Raw genomic sequence first — 21,980 nt, forward strand, 5'->3', positions numbered from 1 at the left:
AATTTCTGATTTTGAGTTAAAATTACTAAATTAATACAAGCTGAAATTACTTAAAGTTCTTATGTATTTGATTTTACTTAAATATTCCACGTATGTTCTACTGAATTGAAAGTTTGAGTTAGCAAGACTTAAATTTAGTGCGTAAGTGGCAAAACTAATGTTTTCAAGTAAATTCTACATGGAAAAAATACGTAAAAATTACCAATGAACAAATTCTTTTTTACAGTGTAGGGGGATAGGTAAGGAGGAGGAAGAGGAGGAAGAGACGGAGGAGGAGAAAGGAGAGAAGGAGAGTAAAGGAGGGAGAAGCGAAGGAGGTCGAGGTGGAGAAGAAGGGGCAATAGGAGAAGAGAGATGGAGGAGGACGAGGAGGAGGATGAGGACAAGGAGGAGGGTGAGGAGGATGAGGGATAATGATGAAGGGTGAGGGGAGGAGGTCGAAGAGGAGGACGATGGGGAGGATGAGAGGAGAAGGGTGATAACGGGGGAAGGGGAGGAGATAACAAAAAAGGAGGAATAGGGGAGGATGAGCAGGAGGGGAGGCGAGGAAGGAAGATGGGGAGCAGGGGAAGGGGATGGGAGCAGGGGAAGGAAGAGGAGTAGGAGGAAGAACTCACTAATGACTTTCTGTTTGTTTTATTCGACACAGCCTTGCCTGCTTTATCGAATTTGTCCTATATGTGTGAGATGGTGCGACTGCCCGATGGCACCATGTTGCAGACCGTCCCAAAATTGTTCACTCCCCCTTCAGTCATCGCTGAAAAATTTCCTGGCGAACATCTAATAATATGCAGAATCCCGGGTGAGTATCATGCTTTTTTTTTTATTGATTTTTGTTCTCAAATGTCAAATTCATTTTCTATTCACTAATCAATCAATACTACTACTACCAGGTATGACTACTACTACTACTACTACTACTATATTACTAATACTACTACAGCAACAACAACAACTACTACTACTACAACAACTATTACTACTACTTATACTAATACTACTACAACTTATGCTAATACTACTACTACTACTATACTGTCGTTGTTAGGGTAATGAAAAACTTAAGAGTAGATAGCAAGTTGATAGAACTATTCTTTAAATCCCTAATTCAAAGTGTCCTAACCTTCAACCTAACTTGCTATTATGCAAACGCCACAATTGCTGCCAAGAAACTGCTCGAACGTCCCAGAAAGGCAGCAAAACGTATCACAGGAGCCGACCTACCATCCATAGAAAAGCTGTACCAGAAAAATGCCATTTCTAAAGTTAAAAAAGAGTAATGCATGACCCCTCGCACCCACTAAATGAGCACTTCAATTATAACAGATCTGGAATACGCCTGTGCACAACACGAACCCAACGTGCACGTTTCCGAAGATCCTTTATCCCCGACCCCATTCATCTGTTCAATTCTAAAACCTTGACTACTATAAACTCATCTCAAGGTATTAATATAAATGCCAAACATATGCCATGAATCGTGCATCAACCTATTAATTACCAATTAAGCCAGTAACTATTAAGACATCAATAATATCAGATTCCATTTTACAAAATATGAAGCTAAATCTTAAAATAATAATAAATACATCAATTATTAATTATGTCGGTAGTTATTATACTACTGAAAATGGTAATGGATAATAATAATAAAATGAATGATAATAATAATAATAATAATAATAATAATAATAATAATAATAATAATAATAATAATAATAATAATAATAATAATAATAATAATAATAATAAAATAATAATAATAATAGGCCTGATAAATAATAATAATAATAATAATTTATGTATTTATTATTATTTTAAGATTTAGCTTCATATTTTGTAAAGTGGAATTTAATATTACCACTCTATATCCTTGGCTTACTCATTTATTACCTCATTCGTTATGTATGTTTATCATATGTGTATGTTTATAACTGTCCTGTAATATTTTTATTTATATGTGTGTATTGTACTGACCGCAATTTAAGGGCAGATTGTGGCAAAAACCTCTGTAAATACTGCGGGTGTGAAGAGACAAATACATATCAAGTCTTTGATGCAGCTACTGCAAAAACGTTTTTCAGCTGCTGAGAGTCTAGATTTGGGAATGATAAGTTTACATGTGTCGGTTGCTGAACGGAGATTACGAGTTGGTGTATATGACCTCAGTTATGTTTTTTTTTGCAGAGGTCACAGTGTCAACGACGGAAGCGACGACGAAGCCCACAACGAGCCACACGACCACGATGTCGGAACGCTCAGACACAACGACTTCCCAAAGCACCACTACCTCTAGTATGTCTATATACAAAAAACAAAGAAAATGCAATAAATTATCAATACTTCATTGCATTTTCCCCTGGTCCCCAACAGATAAAATTCCTCTGTTTTTTTTTGTTGTTGTATTTGTGGGGGCGGCGACGTACCCTAGTCCCCGCTGCGTGCATTCATGATTCAGTGGCTAAGCAATAGCCTCGTTACCGTGAGCCCGCAGGATAAAAACCGTGTCGAAGTGCGATATTAGTGCAATTTTATGAGGCATTAATCCTCATTACTGTCAGTTATGACTTAACGACGTAGGTCCCCTAGTTGATTAGCACAATAGTATACACATGCTTTTGCAGTCACGCAAAACAAACACTCACAAAATATTATTCAATAAAATCTGAGAAAGTTGAGTTCTGGTCCAGGCGCGGATCCAGGATTTCTTAGGGGAGGGGGCCCAACTTTTTTTTTTTTTTGCTCCCGAAAATTTGAAAAACGCGCCGGCCAAAAATTCGCTCAGTGGGGGGGGGGGGGGGGGGGGGGGGGGGGGGGGGGGTAGTGAGCACATTTTTTTTTTTTTTGATCCTCAAAAAAATTTCAATTTGCACCCCCCCCTTGAGCGCCAGGGGGGGGGGCCCAACCCCCCAAAAAGGTAAAAATCATGTGATTTTACATGATTTTTTCTCAAGGGGGGGGGGCCCGGGCCCCCGGGGCCCCCCCCCTGGATCCGCCACTGTTCTGGTCTTGCGATTGCATTGTGAAAGAAACGGTGTGGAATCGATCAGAAAAAGTTGATCATGTAGCATTAAGTATTGGTATGTACTGCAAGGTTCTGGAGTCATCAAAATAATAAGAAATTTGGTCCAATCTTGGTAAAGTAACAAGCACTGTACACAGACAAATGTATATGGGACTACACAAACATGTGCCATACAAATCGGGCCTCATTTTTAAGTTGTTACTTGTCATATTTAGAATATGAGGTAATTTGAAGAGCCATGCTTTTCGGGGAACGTTTTTTCTCTGATGTTCTTCAACACTTGCAAAATAACAATGATAATGCTCACAAATTATTGTTCACCTCTCCCCAGAACTCAACCTTCTCTTTAACAAGTTTTTTTGTATTTCTTTCAGAGTCGGTGACAACGGAAGCGACGACCAAGCCCGCGACGAGCCCTACGACCACGATGTCGGAACGACCACACACAATGACATCGCAAGAAACCACCATCATGGGTAAGCAATGGAAACATTAAATGGCGTCATGAATTTGATTATTATCCTATCTTAACTAGCCAATACCCAGCCCCCCCCCCTCTCTCTCTCTCTCTCTCTCTCTCTCTCTCTGTGTATCTTTATCCGACTCTCTATTTCCTGTGCCCTTTCCTTTGACTGAAGTAACTAAAAGATTTTTTTAGGGGGGAAGTGATCGTCTAATTTCTTGCCCACGAGATTGACGAAAACAAACACGCCACAGCGGTATATAATTATAGATAAAATATTTAGCCAAAAAAAAATCCTTCAACTTTGACAAAAAACCACTAAATCTAAAAATGTGCTGTTTATGTTTGTTGAAAACTTTTCAGAGTCAACAGAATCATCGACTATGGACGAGACGACCAAGCCCACGTCGAGTCCTATGACCACGATGGCAGACACAATGACATCGCAAGAAACCACCATCATAGGTAAACCATAAAAACATTGAAATGGCGTCATGAATTTGATTATTATCATAATTGCTACAGCCAATACCTACCCTCTCCTCTCTCTCTCTCTCTCTCTCTCTCTCTCTCTCTCTCTCTCTCTCACTCTCTCTCTCTCTCTCTCACTCTCTCTCTCTCTCTCTCTCTCTTTCTTTGTCTTTATCTGAATCTCTATTTTCTGTGCTCTTTCCTTTCACGGAAGTCACTAAAATATTTGTAGGGGGAATTGACCGTCGAATTGTTTACCCACGAGTTTGACGAAAACAAACACGCCACAGCGGTATATAATTATATTTAAAATATTTAGCCAAAAGAATTCCTTCAACTTTGACAAAACACCACCAAATATAAAAATTTGCTGACTCAAATTATGCCTTATAAAAGATATAAACTGTTCAATTTTATATGTTTTCATGGAGCTAAATTTTCTTCGTTTTGGCCTTCTAATCCTGTTTAGGTGTCATACCGAATCTCTTAGCTTTGTACGTGTGGTTTCATTTGTAATAACCTTGAACCCTCAATTACATCATGAACATTCAAATCAGTTATGTTTGTTGAAAAATTTTCAGAGTCAACAGAATCATCGACTATGGATGCGACGACCAAGCCCACTTCGAGTCCTACGACCACGATGTCAGACACAATGACATCGCAAGAAACCACCATCATAGGTTAGCAATAAAAACATTGAAATAGCGTCATAAATTTGATTATTATCATAATTGCTATAGCCAATACCCACCCCCTCTCCCCCTCTCTCTCTCTCTTTCTTTGTCTTTATCTGAAACTCTATTTTCTGTGCTCTTTCCTTTCACGGAAGTCACTAAAAGATTTTTTAGGAGGGAATAGACCGTCTAATTGTTTACCCACGAGTTTAAAGAAAGCAAACACGCCACAGCGGTATATAATTATAGATAACATATTTAGCCAAAAAGATTCCTTCAACTTTGACAAAACACCACTAAATCTAAAAATTTGCTGACTCACATTATGCCTTATAACAGATATGAACCATTCAATTTGATATGTTTTCATGGAGCTAACTTTTCTTCTTTTTGGCCTTCTAATCCTGTTTAAGTGTCTTTCCGAACCCTGAACCCTCAATTACATCATGATCCTTTAAATCAGTTATGTTTGTTGAAAACTTTTCAGAGTCAACAGAATCATCGACTATGGACGCGACGACCAAGCCCACGACGAACCCTACGATCACGATGTCAGACACAACGACATATGAAGAAACCACCACCTCCAGTAAGTACGAGAAACAGTGAAATGACGTCATGCATTTGACCATTATTATGATGGGTCTAGCCACTACCCCTCCCCCCTCCCCCCCCTCTCTCTCTCTCTCTCTCTCTCTCTCCCTCTTTCTCCCTCTCTCTCTCCCCCCTGCCCCCTCCTCTCCCTCCCCCACCTCTCTCTCCTTCATATTAACAAAAATCTGCAAGAAATAACATTGTGAAATAACATTGTGAATTGACCTAAATGTTCGATGGTGAGCAAAATTTCTTTAGACATTGAGTGTTAAAACTGTAATAACTTTTATGTCTTTGCATCTATTTTCATTACAGTTTTTTTTAAATTTGTATTATTATTATTGTTATTATCGTTATTATTGTTATTATCATCATCATCATCATCATCATCATCATTCATATTATTGTCATTTTCATCATCATCATCATTATCTATTTTTTTCTTTGAATATTCCAGTAACAGCCCAAATATTCAATTCGTCTACTTCCTTACATATTGTTTTCATCTTTCAGCATATTCTCCGGAGGAATATGAGTACGGCGGGTCGTTCTACAATTTCAGCACTTGCAAGGTGAATCACACTTCTGCTGTTTCAGCTTGTTCCCAATACGGATCCCACCTGGTCTTCATCGAGTCGCAAGAGGAACAGGACTTCATCGAAGGGGTTGCCAGTCAGGACTACTGGATCGGGCTGAACGGCACAAGTCTCAGTGACGCAAGGTGGCTAGACGGATCAAGTCTTACATATAACAATTTTGACAATGAATCGTTCGCGGAGAATGTCAACTGTTTTCGAATTTGGTCTGATCGTCAATATAGTTGGAATGATAGGAAGTGCGATAAAACAAGTAAGTACATATGCGAGAATCAAGTGGAGTTGGATTAGTTTCCTTCAATTTCTTCAATTTGTCATACTACGTGGTTGCACCACTGATTGCATCTGGCAAGGTAAATACCCCCCCCCCCCAACAACAACAACAACAAAATTGTTGTTGTCGTTCCATGCACTAATTTTACCATGAACAGCACTTAGAAGACGGAGCACTTTTCACATATCAATCCGATTATGATTAGTGGCTGTTCGTTCTGTTGTGTTTATAGAATCTAATTTCTATTGCCAAGATACTTTATCGTATATATAATACTAGTTAGTGCTTCATGAAAATATGAAACGCAAAATATATTTGATAACAACATAAATTATTATGGAGTAAATTATTTATAGGGTATATAATATAAATGTACATACATGTAAACATGCACTTAATACATAATTATACATATACATATACATACACATATGCACACACATAAACATATACATATTTATCTATTGTCATGAGTAATGAGCTTATACTTCAGATACGACTAAAAATAGTGAAAAACGAAAAGCGGGCAGCAAATAAAAATATTCATGAAGTACCTCCATGATTATTCTAGAATACACACAAAGACATTCCTCCATGATTATAAGATCTGTGGATGATTAAGTTCATTATGCCATGTGCTATCTATGAACTGGTCTATTACCTAAATAAATAATATACAATGAAAGCCCTATACAATGCATGGCATTATATCATAAATGTAATTCAAGAAAAGTCAAAATAATGTAGATGCAATAAATCTATAACATACACAAGTCAATATTGTATCTTTTAAAGTTTAGATAAGACAAAAGTGGTTATAGTGTGAAATATGAGGTAATATAAGGTAAGTAAAACGCTCGGTTGGTTGATTATTTACTATACAGTGCGATCCCAGAATGAATGAAACTTGAAAACAAATAGATATTGTGACTATCTATGAGGTGTATAATAAGATTCCTTGCTTTCACAGAGTAGAAGTAATATGCTTTATTAATATGTTATCTACATTAATATATAAACACTCTTCACTGAACAACAATGTTTTGAAATGGCGTGTCAACGTCCCCTTGTGCCAGATTTAGGCCGAAGAGTGAGACCGTCAGTATAGTATCAAACACGAACATGACCGAACATGACCTGAAAGAAACACAATTTTAAAAGCAAATAAGAAGGTTATTTTACTGAGCTTTAAAAAAAAAAAAATTAAGGTAAGGGTTAATACCATCTTTATCATTAAATAATGCATTGTGGAGGTATTGTCGATGGTGAGGGTAAAAGGGCGTATTTTATTTCTTAAATGGGTCTACAATTATGCTGAACAGTGCTTTTGTATTTTTCAGAAGTGCCTGAAGTTTGGCGATATTAAAAACAAGATTCAAAGTAATGGGCGCCTTACATTTCGATAATGGGGAAAGGTAAGGTCCAATGGGCACGTCAGGAACAAAATAAACCATAAGAACAGCGCAATTTTCTCCTTAGGATGGGCACCATTTTCAATCAGTAATATCCATACTACCTATCAAATGTAATTGAATTTATAATTGATTCTATATTAAACATTATCTTAGTGCATGTCGGTGTTGATTTATAACAATTTCTATATATTATCATTATTATATACCTGTTTTGAAATTATTGTTTAAAGTAGCCACACGAAGAATAAAAAATGTTTTGAATTGATGCAAAACTCATATCAATGCGAAGGGGAAGCCTTGCCGATCAAATACAACAACTCTTCTCTTCAAAATATGTTTGGGGCCCGCAGTAATCAACTCTGAAAAATGTTAGTTTTGAGATCCAGATTTTCTGCCTTCAGCTGTCCTTTGTAGAGCGTCAATATTTGTGACGTCACATACGGGACACGGCTGTCTAGCTGCATACTGCTACACGGCACTGAGCTGTTCGTCCAGTGTGTGACGTCACTATTTAGAGCTCGCTACGCTTGTGTGTTTGACTTACGTTGAGGGGCGTCTTGAAAAATTGCATTTCACGCCTTTCCATGATATCTATATGATTTCTCAGCAAATTGTTCGTGTTTTTCAAGAGAAAATCTTTCCATCCATATGTAATTTGTTCTAATTATGAGTTGTTAGTGAATTTTCTTTGTGTAGCTCCTTTAACAGTAGTAGCTGATATTATAAAAAGGAAAGATCATAACATGTTGTACTTTTCATTTCATTTCATTTCATTTATTTCATTTTCCATAAAAAGAAAAATACAAAGGGAAGAAGCAAAAATTTTTTTATGGGATTGTGGGGTTAACAAAAAGGGCAATTGGCCTTATGAACGTCAACCCCTTAAAAAAATATACACTGTATTGTTGAGAAAAGTAAAGCAGAGAAAAACCTAAACACCAATACAAAGGGAGGGGGGGGAGGAGAAGGGAAGGGGAGGGGGAATACATTACAAAGTGCATTAACTGAAACGTGACGTCATTTATTTTGAGATTGAATACAATGATAAAAGATGGGATTTATACAATCGTTTACAAATATTCATTGAATAGGAGTTTTTCATATTAAACGGGATATTTTTCCATAAAACTGTTCCTTTGAAAAAAATTATATTTTTTTAAACATTTGTACGGATTTTAAATTTACATGACATGGACTTCGGCAGCAAACCCTTGGAACACATAAACATAAATATAGCAATATTAATATTATTTATATCATAAACATTTAAAAGCTTTAATTGTTGAAAAAGTGGCAAAGTGTGGGCATTGAACGGGGCTTCGTAAATTATTCGAACAGCATTCTTTTGTAATACAAATAATTTCGTCATAAATAATCAGAACCATTTGACCATGTAATATTACAATAATTAATGTGTGGAATTATCAAAGCATAATACAACATAATCAAAATATATCGTGGGAAGTGTCTTAATCGATAAATAATACCAACTCCCTTAGCAACTATGTTTGACACCAATGTGTTCATGCCATGTCAATCTATCGTCGATGTAAACACCGAGAAACTTAGTGAAAGAAACACGATTTATAGCTTGTCCATTAAACTGAATAATCAAATTATCATTTTCAACTTTTCTTTTTGTAAATAACATAAATTGAGTTTTATCAATATTTATAACTAATTTATTATTTAACAACCAATCCTTCAATTAATGTAATTCGACAGTAAATTTCTCTAATAACATGTTCAGATTACTTCCAGACATGAAAACACTGGTGTCATCTGCAAAAAGAATAAATTGTAAGAGTTTAGAAGAAGTAATGATATTGTTTATATAAACCAAGATAAGTAAAGGACCCAATGTGGAACCTTGGGGCACTCCGCATCGAACTTGCTTATTGAAGACTTATGATTATTGATAACTACAAACTGAGACCGGTCTAACAAATAACTCTTAAATAATAATAATACATTTTCACGAATTCCATAATCCTTCAATTTGCTCAACAAAATATAATGATCTAATGTATCGAAGGCTTTGCTCAAATCGAGAAAAAACCCAACCATGTATTTTTTAAAGTCGATAGCTTTACAAGCTTTGAGAATAAATTCAAGAAGCGCAATCGATGCGGAGTAACCCGAGCGGAAACCATATTGTTTATCAGACAAAATATTACATGAAAATAGAAAATCATTCAAAAACGTTTGTATAAGCATTTCTCAAAAATCTTTGAAAATAAAGATAAAACAGATATTGGGCGGTAATTATTGATATGACTAACATCATCTGATTTAAAAACTGGGATTACTTTTGCTATTTTTAATTGAGTAGGGAATACACCATATGAAATACAAGAATTGAATGTAGAGCATAATTGTGGTGCAATTATATGAATGACTTTATTAATGACGCCAACATCGATTTCATCATAACCAAGACTAGTTCCATTTTTTAAAGAAAAAACAATATCAATAATCTCTTTACAAGTTACAGGAGAAAAAAAATGCGGTGTTATCATGTCTTTTAAGTTTCTTATGATCAAATGATTTAGAATATTGAACATTATTTGTTCAATTGTAACCAATATTAACAAAATACTCATTGAATATTTCTGATACTTCATCTTTGTCTGTAATTCTTCTACCCTCAACATTTATTTTATCAATACATTGTTTAGGACATGATTTTGAACCAAGAGCTTCATTTTTAGTTTTCCATGTTGCTTTCATATTACCCTTATCGTTATAAATTGTGTTGTTGTAATATTGATACTTACATTTTTAAATTTCATTTGTAATTTTATTTCTAATTGTTTGTACACATTTTTCCTGTATTTAGTGGGTGACTTAAGGTACTTTTTGTATAAACGCCATTTTTTCCTTATGTTTTTTAATAAATCTCTATTCATACACGGTTTATTTATACATGATTTTGAACCAAGAGCTTCATTGATAGTATTCCATGTTGCTTTCATATTACCCTTATCGTTATAAATTTTGTTGTTGTAATATTGATACTTACATTTTTTAATTTCATTTGTAATTTTATTTCTAATTGTTTGTACACATTTTTCCTGTATACAGTGGGTGACTTAAGGCAGTTTTTGTATAAACGCCATTTTTTCCTTATGTTTTTTAATAAATCTCTATTCATACACGGTTTATTTATACATGATTTTGAACCAAGAGCTTCATTTATAGTTTTCCATGTTGCTTTCATATTACCCTTATCGTTATAAATTTTGTTGTTGTAATATTGATACTTACATTTTTTAATTTCATTTGTAATTTTATTTCTAATTGTTTGTACACATTTTTCCTGTATTCAGTGGGTGACTTAAGGTACTTTTTGTATAAACGCCATTTTTCCTTATGTTTTTTTTAATAAATCTCTATTCATACACGGTTTATTTATACATTTACTTTTAATTTATATTTCTTGCATGGGAAAGCATTCATCATATAAACATATAAATTTTGCCAAGAAGAAGCTGTAACTAGCATTAGGATCACTTAGTTTTAAATTCCAATATACATCTTTCAAACGTTCATTAAATTTAATAATATTAATGTTGATATGAAAGTTTCAATTTTTCACGAATTCGCTACATTCTTTGATATGATTTGATTTGATTTCTCCCAAAAAAACTATCTGAATGACAAACACATATAAACGTAACGTGTAATTCAAAATATGCAAACAATAATAACTTTATGTCAAACTGTGATTTGCATATTTACATATAATAGCGAACATAATATTTCTATAATATAGTATTATGAATTTGAAGTATCGTGTTAACTATCTGCGGAAAAGTGCAGGAGACCGCTTTCATAAGCGACGCTTCACTATGGATGGCGGCATCAAAAGAAAAATCTGAAGGTGAAACTTAAATCAAAATATGTTCATAAATTATGATCTATGACGAGAGAGAGAGGGAGAGAAAAGCGATGCAACCATTATCTTCCCAAAGCAAGGGCATCCAAGCGTGATGCGTTGTTTTAATTCAATTTTTACAATGTATTCATGAAATATTCAGACTTTTTTCATGCCTGAAATATTCATGAAGGTCGATATTACATCATCTGACAGTGAATAACGGTCTGTTCTGTTTTTGTAATGTATCGTGCCTCTAAATACCAACTTGTTTCTATCGCAACGTGCATTCAACGACAAAATAGGTCGACGCTATACTACCCCATAATTTCGATCCACTCAACATGTTTCTAAGGTAACGGTGTTTTCCCCAAACAAAGAACACCACCCCTCTAAAAAAAAATTGACGCTGATAGGTTTTCCAAATCTCACAATTTGTTTTAATATCTTTAAATTCATCATAAAGGTGAAGATACAAAATGTTATTTTCATGTTGTAGTGTATTTGATGTAAAACAATATGATTGTAAGAGTAAAACAATTGGACAATTAAATTAATTCACTGCAATAAAATGTAACGCATATTCTGTAAATCATTGTGTTTTCTGACCAATAAAATTATCAAAATTAAAAAAAATGAAGGTGTAGAATGGAAATGTCATTACAATTAGTCTTCTTGTGAGCACGATAATTATTTGTTTTTTTTATTATATTGAAGAAAGTTTGGGTCGGGAAAATAATAGTGACAAAAATGATGTTCAAAATTACGCATCAATTTGGTTAGGCTGAATGTAACCTTGTCAGACAATTCACCTAATAAACCGAGTTTATTTTGTCTTTCGTCGAAGGTTTATAATTCTAAAAGTTCAAAATTTCGAAGATACATAATTCCAAAGGTTCATAATTCCCCAGGTGTATTAATCACAAAGATTCTTTATTCCGACAGTTCGTAATTCCGAGGTTCATTTCTCCGAATGCACATCATTTCAAAGAGACAAGTCGAAAGATGAAATAGGATTCTTTCTTCCTAAAAGAAGACAGAATTTTTAATTTTCACAATTGCAAACATCGTTGAGAGTAGTTGACCCTTTTTCATTTTGAAAATTCGAATGAACTGTAGTGAATCCAGAAAAAAAGGTCGTCGTCATAATTTTGATCTACCAGTTGGCAGTATTTCCTTTCGAATCTGTCTTTGCATATCGATCCCGTTCTCATACGAGCTTATACCGCCTGCAGAGAAAGAAAAACGTAACATTTGCCATTTACAATTGGTCGAAAGAAGACATCAAGTCATGTCTCCTGCGCTTTAAATTGATCTCCGTCGATCGACAGCTACATAGCCTACAGTTTGCATCTTACGATTAATATTTCCAGCCTTTCTGTAATCTTCGTTTCCGAATTTGATACTTTTTTTTATCCGAGAAAGACGTCAGGTTATCATCGTGCTGTTTGATCATTTTTGGAAGCCCTTGAATATTGATCTGTAAAATGGTAAGTATTTTAGGTTTTTTCTCAATCGTACTGAAGTGGGCACCATGAGTCTGATTTTAATTCATTGCCTTTTTACTTGTCCGTTTCATATATAAACATATACATGATATACTTGGAAATGATACAATGTAATGTGTACAACAAAGAAGAAAAAGATAATAGGAAAAAAAATGAAATTGAACATATCATTAGTGACTTAAACAGAGGGGCATGCTACATAGAAAAAACAATGTTTGTGTGATGAAAAGGAGAGTGACTCATGACTTAATGAATAATTGCTGTGTGGTTCAGAAATATAATTGTACATGCGACTTCTGCCAAAGAAAGCAAAAGCTTGAGTTAGACTGGAGTCTTGGTAGTGAACATTCGATACACATTATTTTTATCATGTGCTAACTACGAACTGGTCTTTTGGGAAAATTCCATAAAAATAATTGATAAAAAATTGTTAAATTTTTAGAGGATTTTGATCGTTTGATAGTATTATTTAATTGAGTTTCTCAAATTATTTTCATTGTTGCATTGTTTTTTTTCTGGAAATGACAAATATAAGTTGTTGTTTTTTCTATCTTTTAGTGGGGGGGGGGGGGGGGAGGGTGGGAGAGGGTTTTTTGGGAGGAGGGGTATTTTTTGTTTTTGTTTTAGATAATAATTCTTTACCTTTATACATAATGAATTTAATAAACGATAACTAAAAGCATAACATATTGATAATAATAATATGATAATGATAATATATACTATACATACAGAACATGATTTTTAAAAAAAGGTAAAGAAAGGAGGAGAAAAATAATAAAAACAGGAAAAAATAAGAAAATTAAAAAGTACTGAAGAAAAGAGAGAGTATAACTTTCCCGGCCAATTTTGCAACTTTTCTAATCCATTCCATCGAAATTGAATTGTCCAAGTCTTGCTATTTGAAAGTTCACATTCATGATCTGTGTATTTAAATTCGCGTTTGATTCACATGAACATGTTTCTCATTCAAATTCATGAGTCATGTAAATACCCTTTTCGTCAAGCGTGCATATATTTTAGAATGACATGGTTACGTAATCCTGCCCTTTATACATTCGACTTCATTTTGAGCATCCGACTTAACACTTTATTCATTGGAATTACTTCGTTTTTTCTGATGATTCTTTTCTTTTCTAACAATCATCTCGTATTACATGTGTAATTTTATCAATGTTTATGATTGTTTACTTTAACATTTTTATTTTAAATATACACCCAGACTTCTCTCAGAGCTTGACGGTCTTATTTCTGAGTCTCCAATTGTTCTATGATTAATATTTAGCTTTACAACTTGTCTGGATGTCCCAACAATGAGAACGTCTGTTTTTCCATCACTAAGCATTGGCTTAATTATGTTGAAACATCCGAGCACGGGTATATTGTATACATAATTCTATAATTAAGATATTATCATATTGATGTTCCAATACCAATGACAAGAAACATTTGGGAAACGCCGTTGAATGATGTCGATCAGATTACTTGTATAGAGTGTAAAAAGAAGGGGTCCGAGACGTGACCCTTGAGGAACCCCATATGGAACATGAAAATGTTTTATAGATATTACATCATCTAGTATTATTTCTTGTTGTCTGTTAGCAATATATGATTCAATCCATATACAAACTAGTCATAGTCTTAAGAATTGTGTAACGTTAGTGGTATGAGCTATACATGTGACGGTAATTGCTCTTATCAAATTTCTATGATTATAATCATCATCATCACTATTATTATAGTTGTCATTATCACCATTACCAATAATATCATTAGCATCATTAGCCATTATAATCATCTTTTTTTCCTGTTGTTATTTCTGTTCTTGCTCTTGTTCTTGTAGAAAATATTTTTAAAAATTATTGTTAATATATTTTTCTTAATATAGGCTAAAGACCAAAATGTCGGTGTATTGTGGAAGTTGCTGTTTGGTACCGTAACCTGTTTGTCCTTTGGTAAGAAAAATTTTGACTTCGCATATCCCGTCATATTTTTATGATTTTTACGAATGCTGCTGAAAGATATAACCATAATGAAGCGAAATAGGAGCGAGAAGAAAAACGTACGTGGCATCTCATATAAAACTACAAAAATACAAATTCTCCCTAATATGTTTCAAACTATTTTAAGGGAATTTTCATTCCTAAGCGGTAGGGAAAAGGAAGAACGGTGAGGAGAAGGGAGATGAAGGGGAGGATGAGAAGGAAGGGGAGGAGGAGGAAGAAGAAGGAGGAAGAAGAAGATCAGGAGGAAGAGGAGAGGGTTATAAGGATGAATGGGGGAGGGGGAAGGGGGAGAGGAAGGAGGGATGATGAGAGTAGGATAAGGACGAAGAGGAGTAGGGGACGGGGAGGAGGAGGAAACGAAGGGATAGGTAAGGAGGAGGAAGAGGAGGAGGAGAATTGAGAGAAGGGAGAGGAAAGGAGGAAGAGGCGGAGGAGATTGAGGTGGAGAAGAAGGGACAAGAGGAGGAGAGAGATGGGGAAGGACGATGAGAACGAAAAGCATTTGTAGGACGAGAAGGACAAGGAGGAGGAGGAGGAAGAGGAGGAGGAGGAGGAGGACAATGAGCTGGATGACGAGGAGAACGAGGGATAATGATGAAGGGTGAGGGGAGGAGGTAGAAGAGGAGGATGAGAGGGAGGATGAGGGGAGGCAGGGAAGAGGAGGGGAGGAGGTAGAACAGGAGGATGAGAGGGAGGATGAGGGGAGGCGAGGGAGGAAGAGGTGAGGATGAGAAAGGGAAGGGGAGCAGGAGGAGGAGGAAGAGGAGTGTGAAGTTGCAACAACTGGAATTCTTTACCAGACTCTGCAGTCAGTGCAAAAAGTGTAAACCAGTTCAAATCCATCCTTGGGAAATATCGGTACAGCCACCCCCGTAAGTACATACCAGAGAACTAGCATTACCTGGAAGGGCAAATAAGGATATCTTTATGCCTCCACATCGAAGTGAGTAAGTAAGAAGACTTCACTTATGATTTTCTGTTTGTTTTATTATAGGAGGAGGGGATGGTGATGTAGAAGGGTGAAGGAAGCAGGTAGAAGGGGAGGAAGATGAGGAGAATGAGGGGAGGCAGGGAAGAGGAGGGGTGATGATGAAGAAGGGTGAAGGAAGCAGGTAGAAGGGGAGGAAGATGAGGAGAATGAGGGGAGGCAGGGAAGCGGAGGGGAGGAAGATAAGAAAGGGGAAGGTGGAGGAGGTAGAAGAGGAGGAATGGGAGGACGTGGAGAAGGAGGATGGGAGGCGAGGGAGGAAGAGGGGATGATGAGAAACGGGATGGGAGGAGGAGAAGGAAGAGAAGTAGGAGAAAGAACTCACTAAAGATGTCCTGATTGTTTTATTCCACACAGCCTTGCCTGCTTTATCGGATTTGTCCAAGCTGACGAAAACATCTTGTCCAGATGACTTAAGCCTGCAAAGCCCCTCGTCGGTGTCCTATCAGTGTAAGATGGTGCGACTACCCAATGGCACCATGTTGCAGACTGTCCCGAAACTCTTCTCTCCCCCTTCTGTCATCGCTGGAAAACTTCATGGCAAACATCCAACAATATGCAGAATCCCGGGTCTGTATCATGCTTTTTTTATATTCATTTTTGTTCTCAAATGTCAAATTCATTTGTTATTCACTAATCAATCAATAAAGATACAGATCATATTTGGTCGGCAAGGGCAGTGAAAACCACCAGGCAAAACAGTGAACTGTAGAGGGAGCACTGACATGAAGGGGTCTAGTGTCCCTTTATAAAGGGACACTAAAGGGGTCTCCGATGGCCGCTGGAGTATGGTTTTCATGGCCTTTGATATATTTAATTAAATCCTGGTAAAAAAAATGCATTGTCATTTATTAGTTTAGTCTTGTTTATCTTTTATATGTATATTTTCACATCAATCACGACAGAATGTAATCATAATCTGTTTGTCAGTATCGAGTTTTATCCCGTTTATTACTTATTTCGCAGATTGTGGCAAAAACGGCTGGTGTGAAAAGACTACGGTAGGCTACAACTGTCACTGCTCAAGTGGGTTTCAAGGGCGACACTGCGATGAAGGTAGGTGTTATAAGGCCTATCAAGAGGAGGGGTGACCAATTATTGAACTAAAGAGCATAAATTGACATTCTACTGGGGGTAAACGAAAAATCCGTAGTTGCAAATGAAGAAGAAGAAAAAGATCATGAATAAGAAGAAAATATTCCGCGGTCCTTTTTCGGAACTTGTTGATAGAATTTGGATAAAAGATTTCTATTTATTACCCCCCCCCCCTCCCCACCCCCACCCCTTTGATTCTATCCCCGTACCCTGAGCAAGAGCTCCTGGAGACAGCCGGCGGGATAAAATAATTTCAGAGGATGCATCGTTATTTACCTCTATCACGTTTTTTTTGCAGAAGTCACAGTGTCGACGACTGAAACGACGACCAAGCACACGACGAGCCATACGACCACAATGTCGGAACGCTCAGACGCAACGACTACTCAAAACACCACTACATCGGGTATGTCTAAGCAATAGAAACATGGAATTTACGTCATGCATTTGATCATTATCATAACGGGACTAGCCACAGTGGCGGATCTAGGGGGCACAGGGGACACGTGCCCCCCGCCCCCCCCCCCCCCCAAAAAAAATGCTCACTACCCCCTCCCCCCCCCCCCCAAAAAAAAGTGATCACTACCCTTTTTTTGGTCCTTGACTGTCGAACCACTTTATGGGGGGGAGGGGGGGGGGTAGTGCTCGTCTATTTTTTTTGTTCTTACTAGTTTAACGACAAGAATCGAGTTACAGCAAATATACGTTTAAATTAACAAAATGCCACTACATCATGCATTTGAACTTTAACATAATCGTGAAATGTGTTTAGCCACTAACCTTCTCTCTCTCCCCCCCCCCCTCTCTTCTCTTCTTCTTCTTCTTCTTCTTCTTCTTCTTCTTCTTCTTCTTCTTCTTCTTCTTCTTCTTCTTCTTCTACTTCTTTTTCTTCTCATTCTTCTTTTTGCCATGCTCTTTGTCTCTGTATGTCTGCTTCCCAATATTCCTCTGACTCCGGCTCTTTTTTTTTCCTTTCAGAGTCGGTGACAACGGAAGCGACGACCAAACCAGCGACGAGCCTTGTGACCACGATGTCGGCACAACCACACGCAATTAAATCGCGAAAAACCGCAATCAGAGGTAGGCAATAGAAACACTTAAATGGCGTCATGAATTTGATTATTAAAATAATTGCCCTCCTCCTCCTCCTCCTCTTTCTCTCTCTCTCTCTCTCTCTCTCTCTCTCTCTCTCTCTCTCTCTCTCTCTCTTTCTCTCTCTAACTCTCTCAGTCTTTATCTGACTCATTTTTCTATGTCCTTTCCTTTCACGGAAGGCACTATAATATTGTTAAGGGGGAGGTGACCGTCTAATTTTTTGCCCACGAGTTTGACAAAACTCCACTTAATCTACAAATTTGCTGACTCAAATAAAGCCTTATAAAAGATATAAACCATGCAATTGTATATGTTTTCATGGATCGAAATTTTCTTCGTCTTGGCCTGCTAATCCTGATTAGGTGTCATTCCAAATATTGTTGTATTGTACGTGTGGTACATATTTTGTTTAACTGTTACAGTAACCCTCGGAACCGTCAATTACATCATGAAATTTAAATCAGTTATGTTCGTTGAAAACTTTTCAGAGTTAACAGAATCATCGACTACGGACGCGACGACCAAGCCCACGACGAACCCTACGATCACAATGTCAGATACAACGACATTGCATGGAACCACCACCTCCAGTAATGAAATGGCGTCATACATTCATCATTATTTTAATGTCTATGCACTACCCTCCCCGCCCCCTCTCTCTCTCTCCCTCCCCTAGTTCACTGCCCCCCCCCCCTCTCTCTCTCTCTCTCTCTCTCTCTCTCTCTCTTTCTCTCTCTCTCTCTGTTTCTCTCTCTCTCTCTCTCTCTCTCTCACGCTATCATTCTTTATCTGACTCTTTCGTTTCTTTTTTTTTGTTAGGGGGGGGGGGGGAGTATACCAGTCTTATTCTTTTGCCTACAAGTTTAATGACAACAAACACGTCACAGGAACCCATTGAGATGACTTTGCTTTGATAAATCGCAAATAAATCTACAAAATATGCTGACACAAATCTTATAAACGAACTAAACTATTTAAATATATATGTTTTCATAGAGCTAAATTTTCTTCGTATTAGCCTTCTTATCCTGCTAAGTGTCGTTCCTAATATCATTGCTTTGTACGTGTGGTTTCATTAATTAAAACCGTTAACCCTCCATTAAGTCATGAAATTTTAACTTGCTTTGTTTGTTAAAACACTGTTCAGAGTCAACAGAATCATCGTCTACAGACGCGACGACCAAGCCCACGACGAACCCTACGACCACGATGTCAGACACAACGACATCGCAAGAAACCACCCCCTCCAGTAAGTAAGAGAAACGATAAAAATGACGTCATGCATTTTATCACTATCTGACCACTCCCCCCTCTTTCTCTCTCTCTCTCTCTCTCTCTCTAGTCTCTCTCTCTCTCTCTCTCTCTCTCTCTCTCTCTCTCTCTCGCTCCCTCTCTCTCTCCTCTCCTGTCCCCCTCCTGCCCCTTCCCCACCTCTCTCTCCTTCATATTAACACAAACCTGTAAGAAATAACACATGTGAATTGGCCAAAATTTTGCTATTGTTATTGTTATTATTATTATTATCATCATCATCATTTATATCATTATCATTTTCATCATCATCATTATCTTTCTTACTTTAAATATTTCTGTTTCAGCCCAAATAATCACTTTGTCTACTTTCTTAAAAATAAGTTTACATATTGTTTTTCAATTTTAAGCATGCTCATCTCCTCCGGAGACATATGAATACGGCGGGTCGGCCTACAGTTTCAGCACTTGCGAGATGAATCATGCATCTGCGATTTCAGCTTGTTCCCAATACGGATCCCATCTGGTCTTCATCGAGACTCTAGCGGAACAGAAGTTTATCGTATTTGGTGCCTGGAAGGACTACTGGATCGGGCTGACCGGCTCAAGTCTCGGTGAGGCAAGGTGGTTAGACGGATCAAATCTTACATATAGCAATTTTGACAGTATTTCGTTCAATGACAATGAAAACTGTTTTCGAATTGAAGTACAGAATCATGGTTGGGAAGATATGGATTGCTCCAGCCAAATTAGATACATATGCGAGAAAGAAATGGGAAAGTAATTGGTTGCACCACTAATTGCATCTGAACACTTGGATGGGGACAAGTTAAAAACCCTCCCTTTGGGTGATGAGTGAGACCGTTAGTACTGTATTAAACACGAACATGACCTGAAAGAAACACAAAGTTTTGAAAGCGAATAATAAGATTATTTTAATGAGCTTTTTTTAATAATGAGGATAAAGGTTAATACCATCTTCATCATAAAATGTTGCATCGTGGAAATATTGTCGATGGTGAGGGTAAAAGGGCATAATAGTTCTTGAATGGGTCTACAATTGTAATGAACAGTGCTTTTGCTTTTTTCAGAACTGCCTGAAGTTTTTAAAATAGCAAGTTAGACGATATCAAAAACAAGAATCAAATGGGCACATCAGGAATAGAATAAATCACAGGAACGGCGTAGTTTTCTTCTTAGGATGGGCACCATTTTCAATCAGTAAAGGGGCACTTTTTCATTGCATGAGGGCATTCATTGATTTTTGGATTATAATTATGGTACGCTCCTGTCATCCCGAAAATGGGTATTCGCCCCTGTTGTTTGTTGTAACTGCTTATTTGAAAAATGCTAATCACCACACAATGGAAATATTGCATACTTGTCTTGTAAAGGTACTATGTCCCATTTGCAGGTCAAAAAATGAAAAGGTTAAATTCCAACGGCATTTAAAAGATAATACTAATTAAAACTTCCCTAAAAAAGGGGTTTTTTAAAATGTCTTTACGTGGGAAAATAACGACTATGAGTTGTCAAATCGACTTAAGTGCTACCAAGTCAGTAAGTTATAGTCTGATATGCGCACAGATTCAATCAGTTTAATTTTGGCCACTTACAAGAAGTGGGTTATTGATGTAGACAAAATAATGCGCATGTACCCTTTAAAGCTCATTTTATGAAGGCATATGTTATTACCAAAGAAGAGAAAAAGTCAGTCAGTCACTCAATAGTGTCTGACATGAAATATAGCAAGTAAACGGGTTTCCTTGCATAATTTGAATGTTAGGACACTGCTAACGTTTAAATTTCACAGATAGGACATAGGCCTATACATGATATAATCATAATTCTTGCAAAGTTCTACAGAATTTGATGTTGGCTGCAAAAGGGACATAGTATCTTTAACGCTTATATTTTTTCGCATGTGATACGAACGTAGACACTGTACTGTTTTACTAATATCTGGCACAAATGGATTTTGACATGGCAACAATGTTGCTCGGTAAAGCCTGTGTGGATTAATGCACTAATCAAAGTACATGTATCATTAAAAAAACATATTACTCCTTCTCTATAAAAAGGAAGAAATTATTTGTATACAGCTCATAGTTCGCTCACAATCACCTTTTGTTTTTCGGGTTTCGTTTTTAATGGGGCGAACTTCGAGACAGTTTATTTTACAAGGGGATATAATTAATAGTAGTCTCACTGAAATTTCTCTAAACTCTATTTATCTTCAAAAATTAGATTATTGATTAGTATTATTATTATCAGTAATAATAATAGTATCAATAGTGTTATTATTCTTATTATTATTGTTACAAATATTATTATCATTAGTGTTATCATCTTTATGAGTAGTATTGTTATTAATTATTGTTATGACTATTATCATTTTTAATGTTGTCATTTTCTTTTTATTATTGTTATTTATTTATCATTATTATTTTTATTATTATTAGCATTAGCATTATTCTAATTACTTTTGCTATTATTTTCCAAATTAGTTATTATATTTGTTTTAAGTAAAGCTGATGTAAATAGGCAAACTAGATACAATGGGTGTTGTCGCTTTAAAGGATGCTTAATTTTCTTATGTCATCGAAAAAGTAGCTTTAGTGATTAAATGATTGTTTGACGTGAAT

At 36.3% G+C, this 21,980-nt stretch overlaps 1 protein-coding gene across 1 annotated transcript; it reads left to right on the forward strand.

Annotated features, from left to right (window-relative positions):
• The first annotated feature begins 3,497 nt into the window (after positions 1–3,497).
• LOC115920031 (mucin-12-like) lies at positions 3,498–19,337 on the forward strand. Its single transcript, XM_030974904.1, has 10 exons — positions 3,498–3,501; positions 3,852–3,953; positions 4,541–4,642; positions 5,124–5,225; positions 5,744–5,935; positions 16,861–16,950; positions 17,288–17,395; positions 17,968–18,022; positions 18,573–18,674; positions 19,232–19,337. Exons 1-10 carry the CDS (start codon positions 3,498–3,500, stop codon positions 19,335–19,337), a joined length of 963 nt encoding a protein of 320 aa, XP_030830764.1.
• The last annotated feature ends 2,643 nt before the right edge of the window (positions 19,338–21,980 follow it).

This window comes from Strongylocentrotus purpuratus, unplaced genomic scaffold, assembly GCF_000002235.5.
Source record: "Strongylocentrotus purpuratus isolate Spur 01 unplaced genomic scaffold, Spur_5.0 spur5_contig_867, whole genome shotgun sequence".
NCBI lineage: Eukaryota > Metazoa > Echinodermata > Echinoidea > Camarodonta > Strongylocentrotidae > Strongylocentrotus > Strongylocentrotus purpuratus.

What these genes read in the sequence shown, in the direction of transcription:
- LOC115920031 (XM_030974904.1), top strand. An exon ending in TGAAGAAACCACCACCTCCA is followed by an intron (nt 5,226 to 5,743) that starts GTAAGTACGAGA and finishes TTCATCTTTCAG; the next exon opens with CATATTCTCCGGAGGAATAT. An exon ending in GATCGGGCTGAACGGCACAA is followed by an intron (nt 5,936 to 16,860) that starts GTCTCAGTGACG and finishes CTTATTTCGCAG; the next exon opens with ATTGTGGCAAAAACGGCTGG.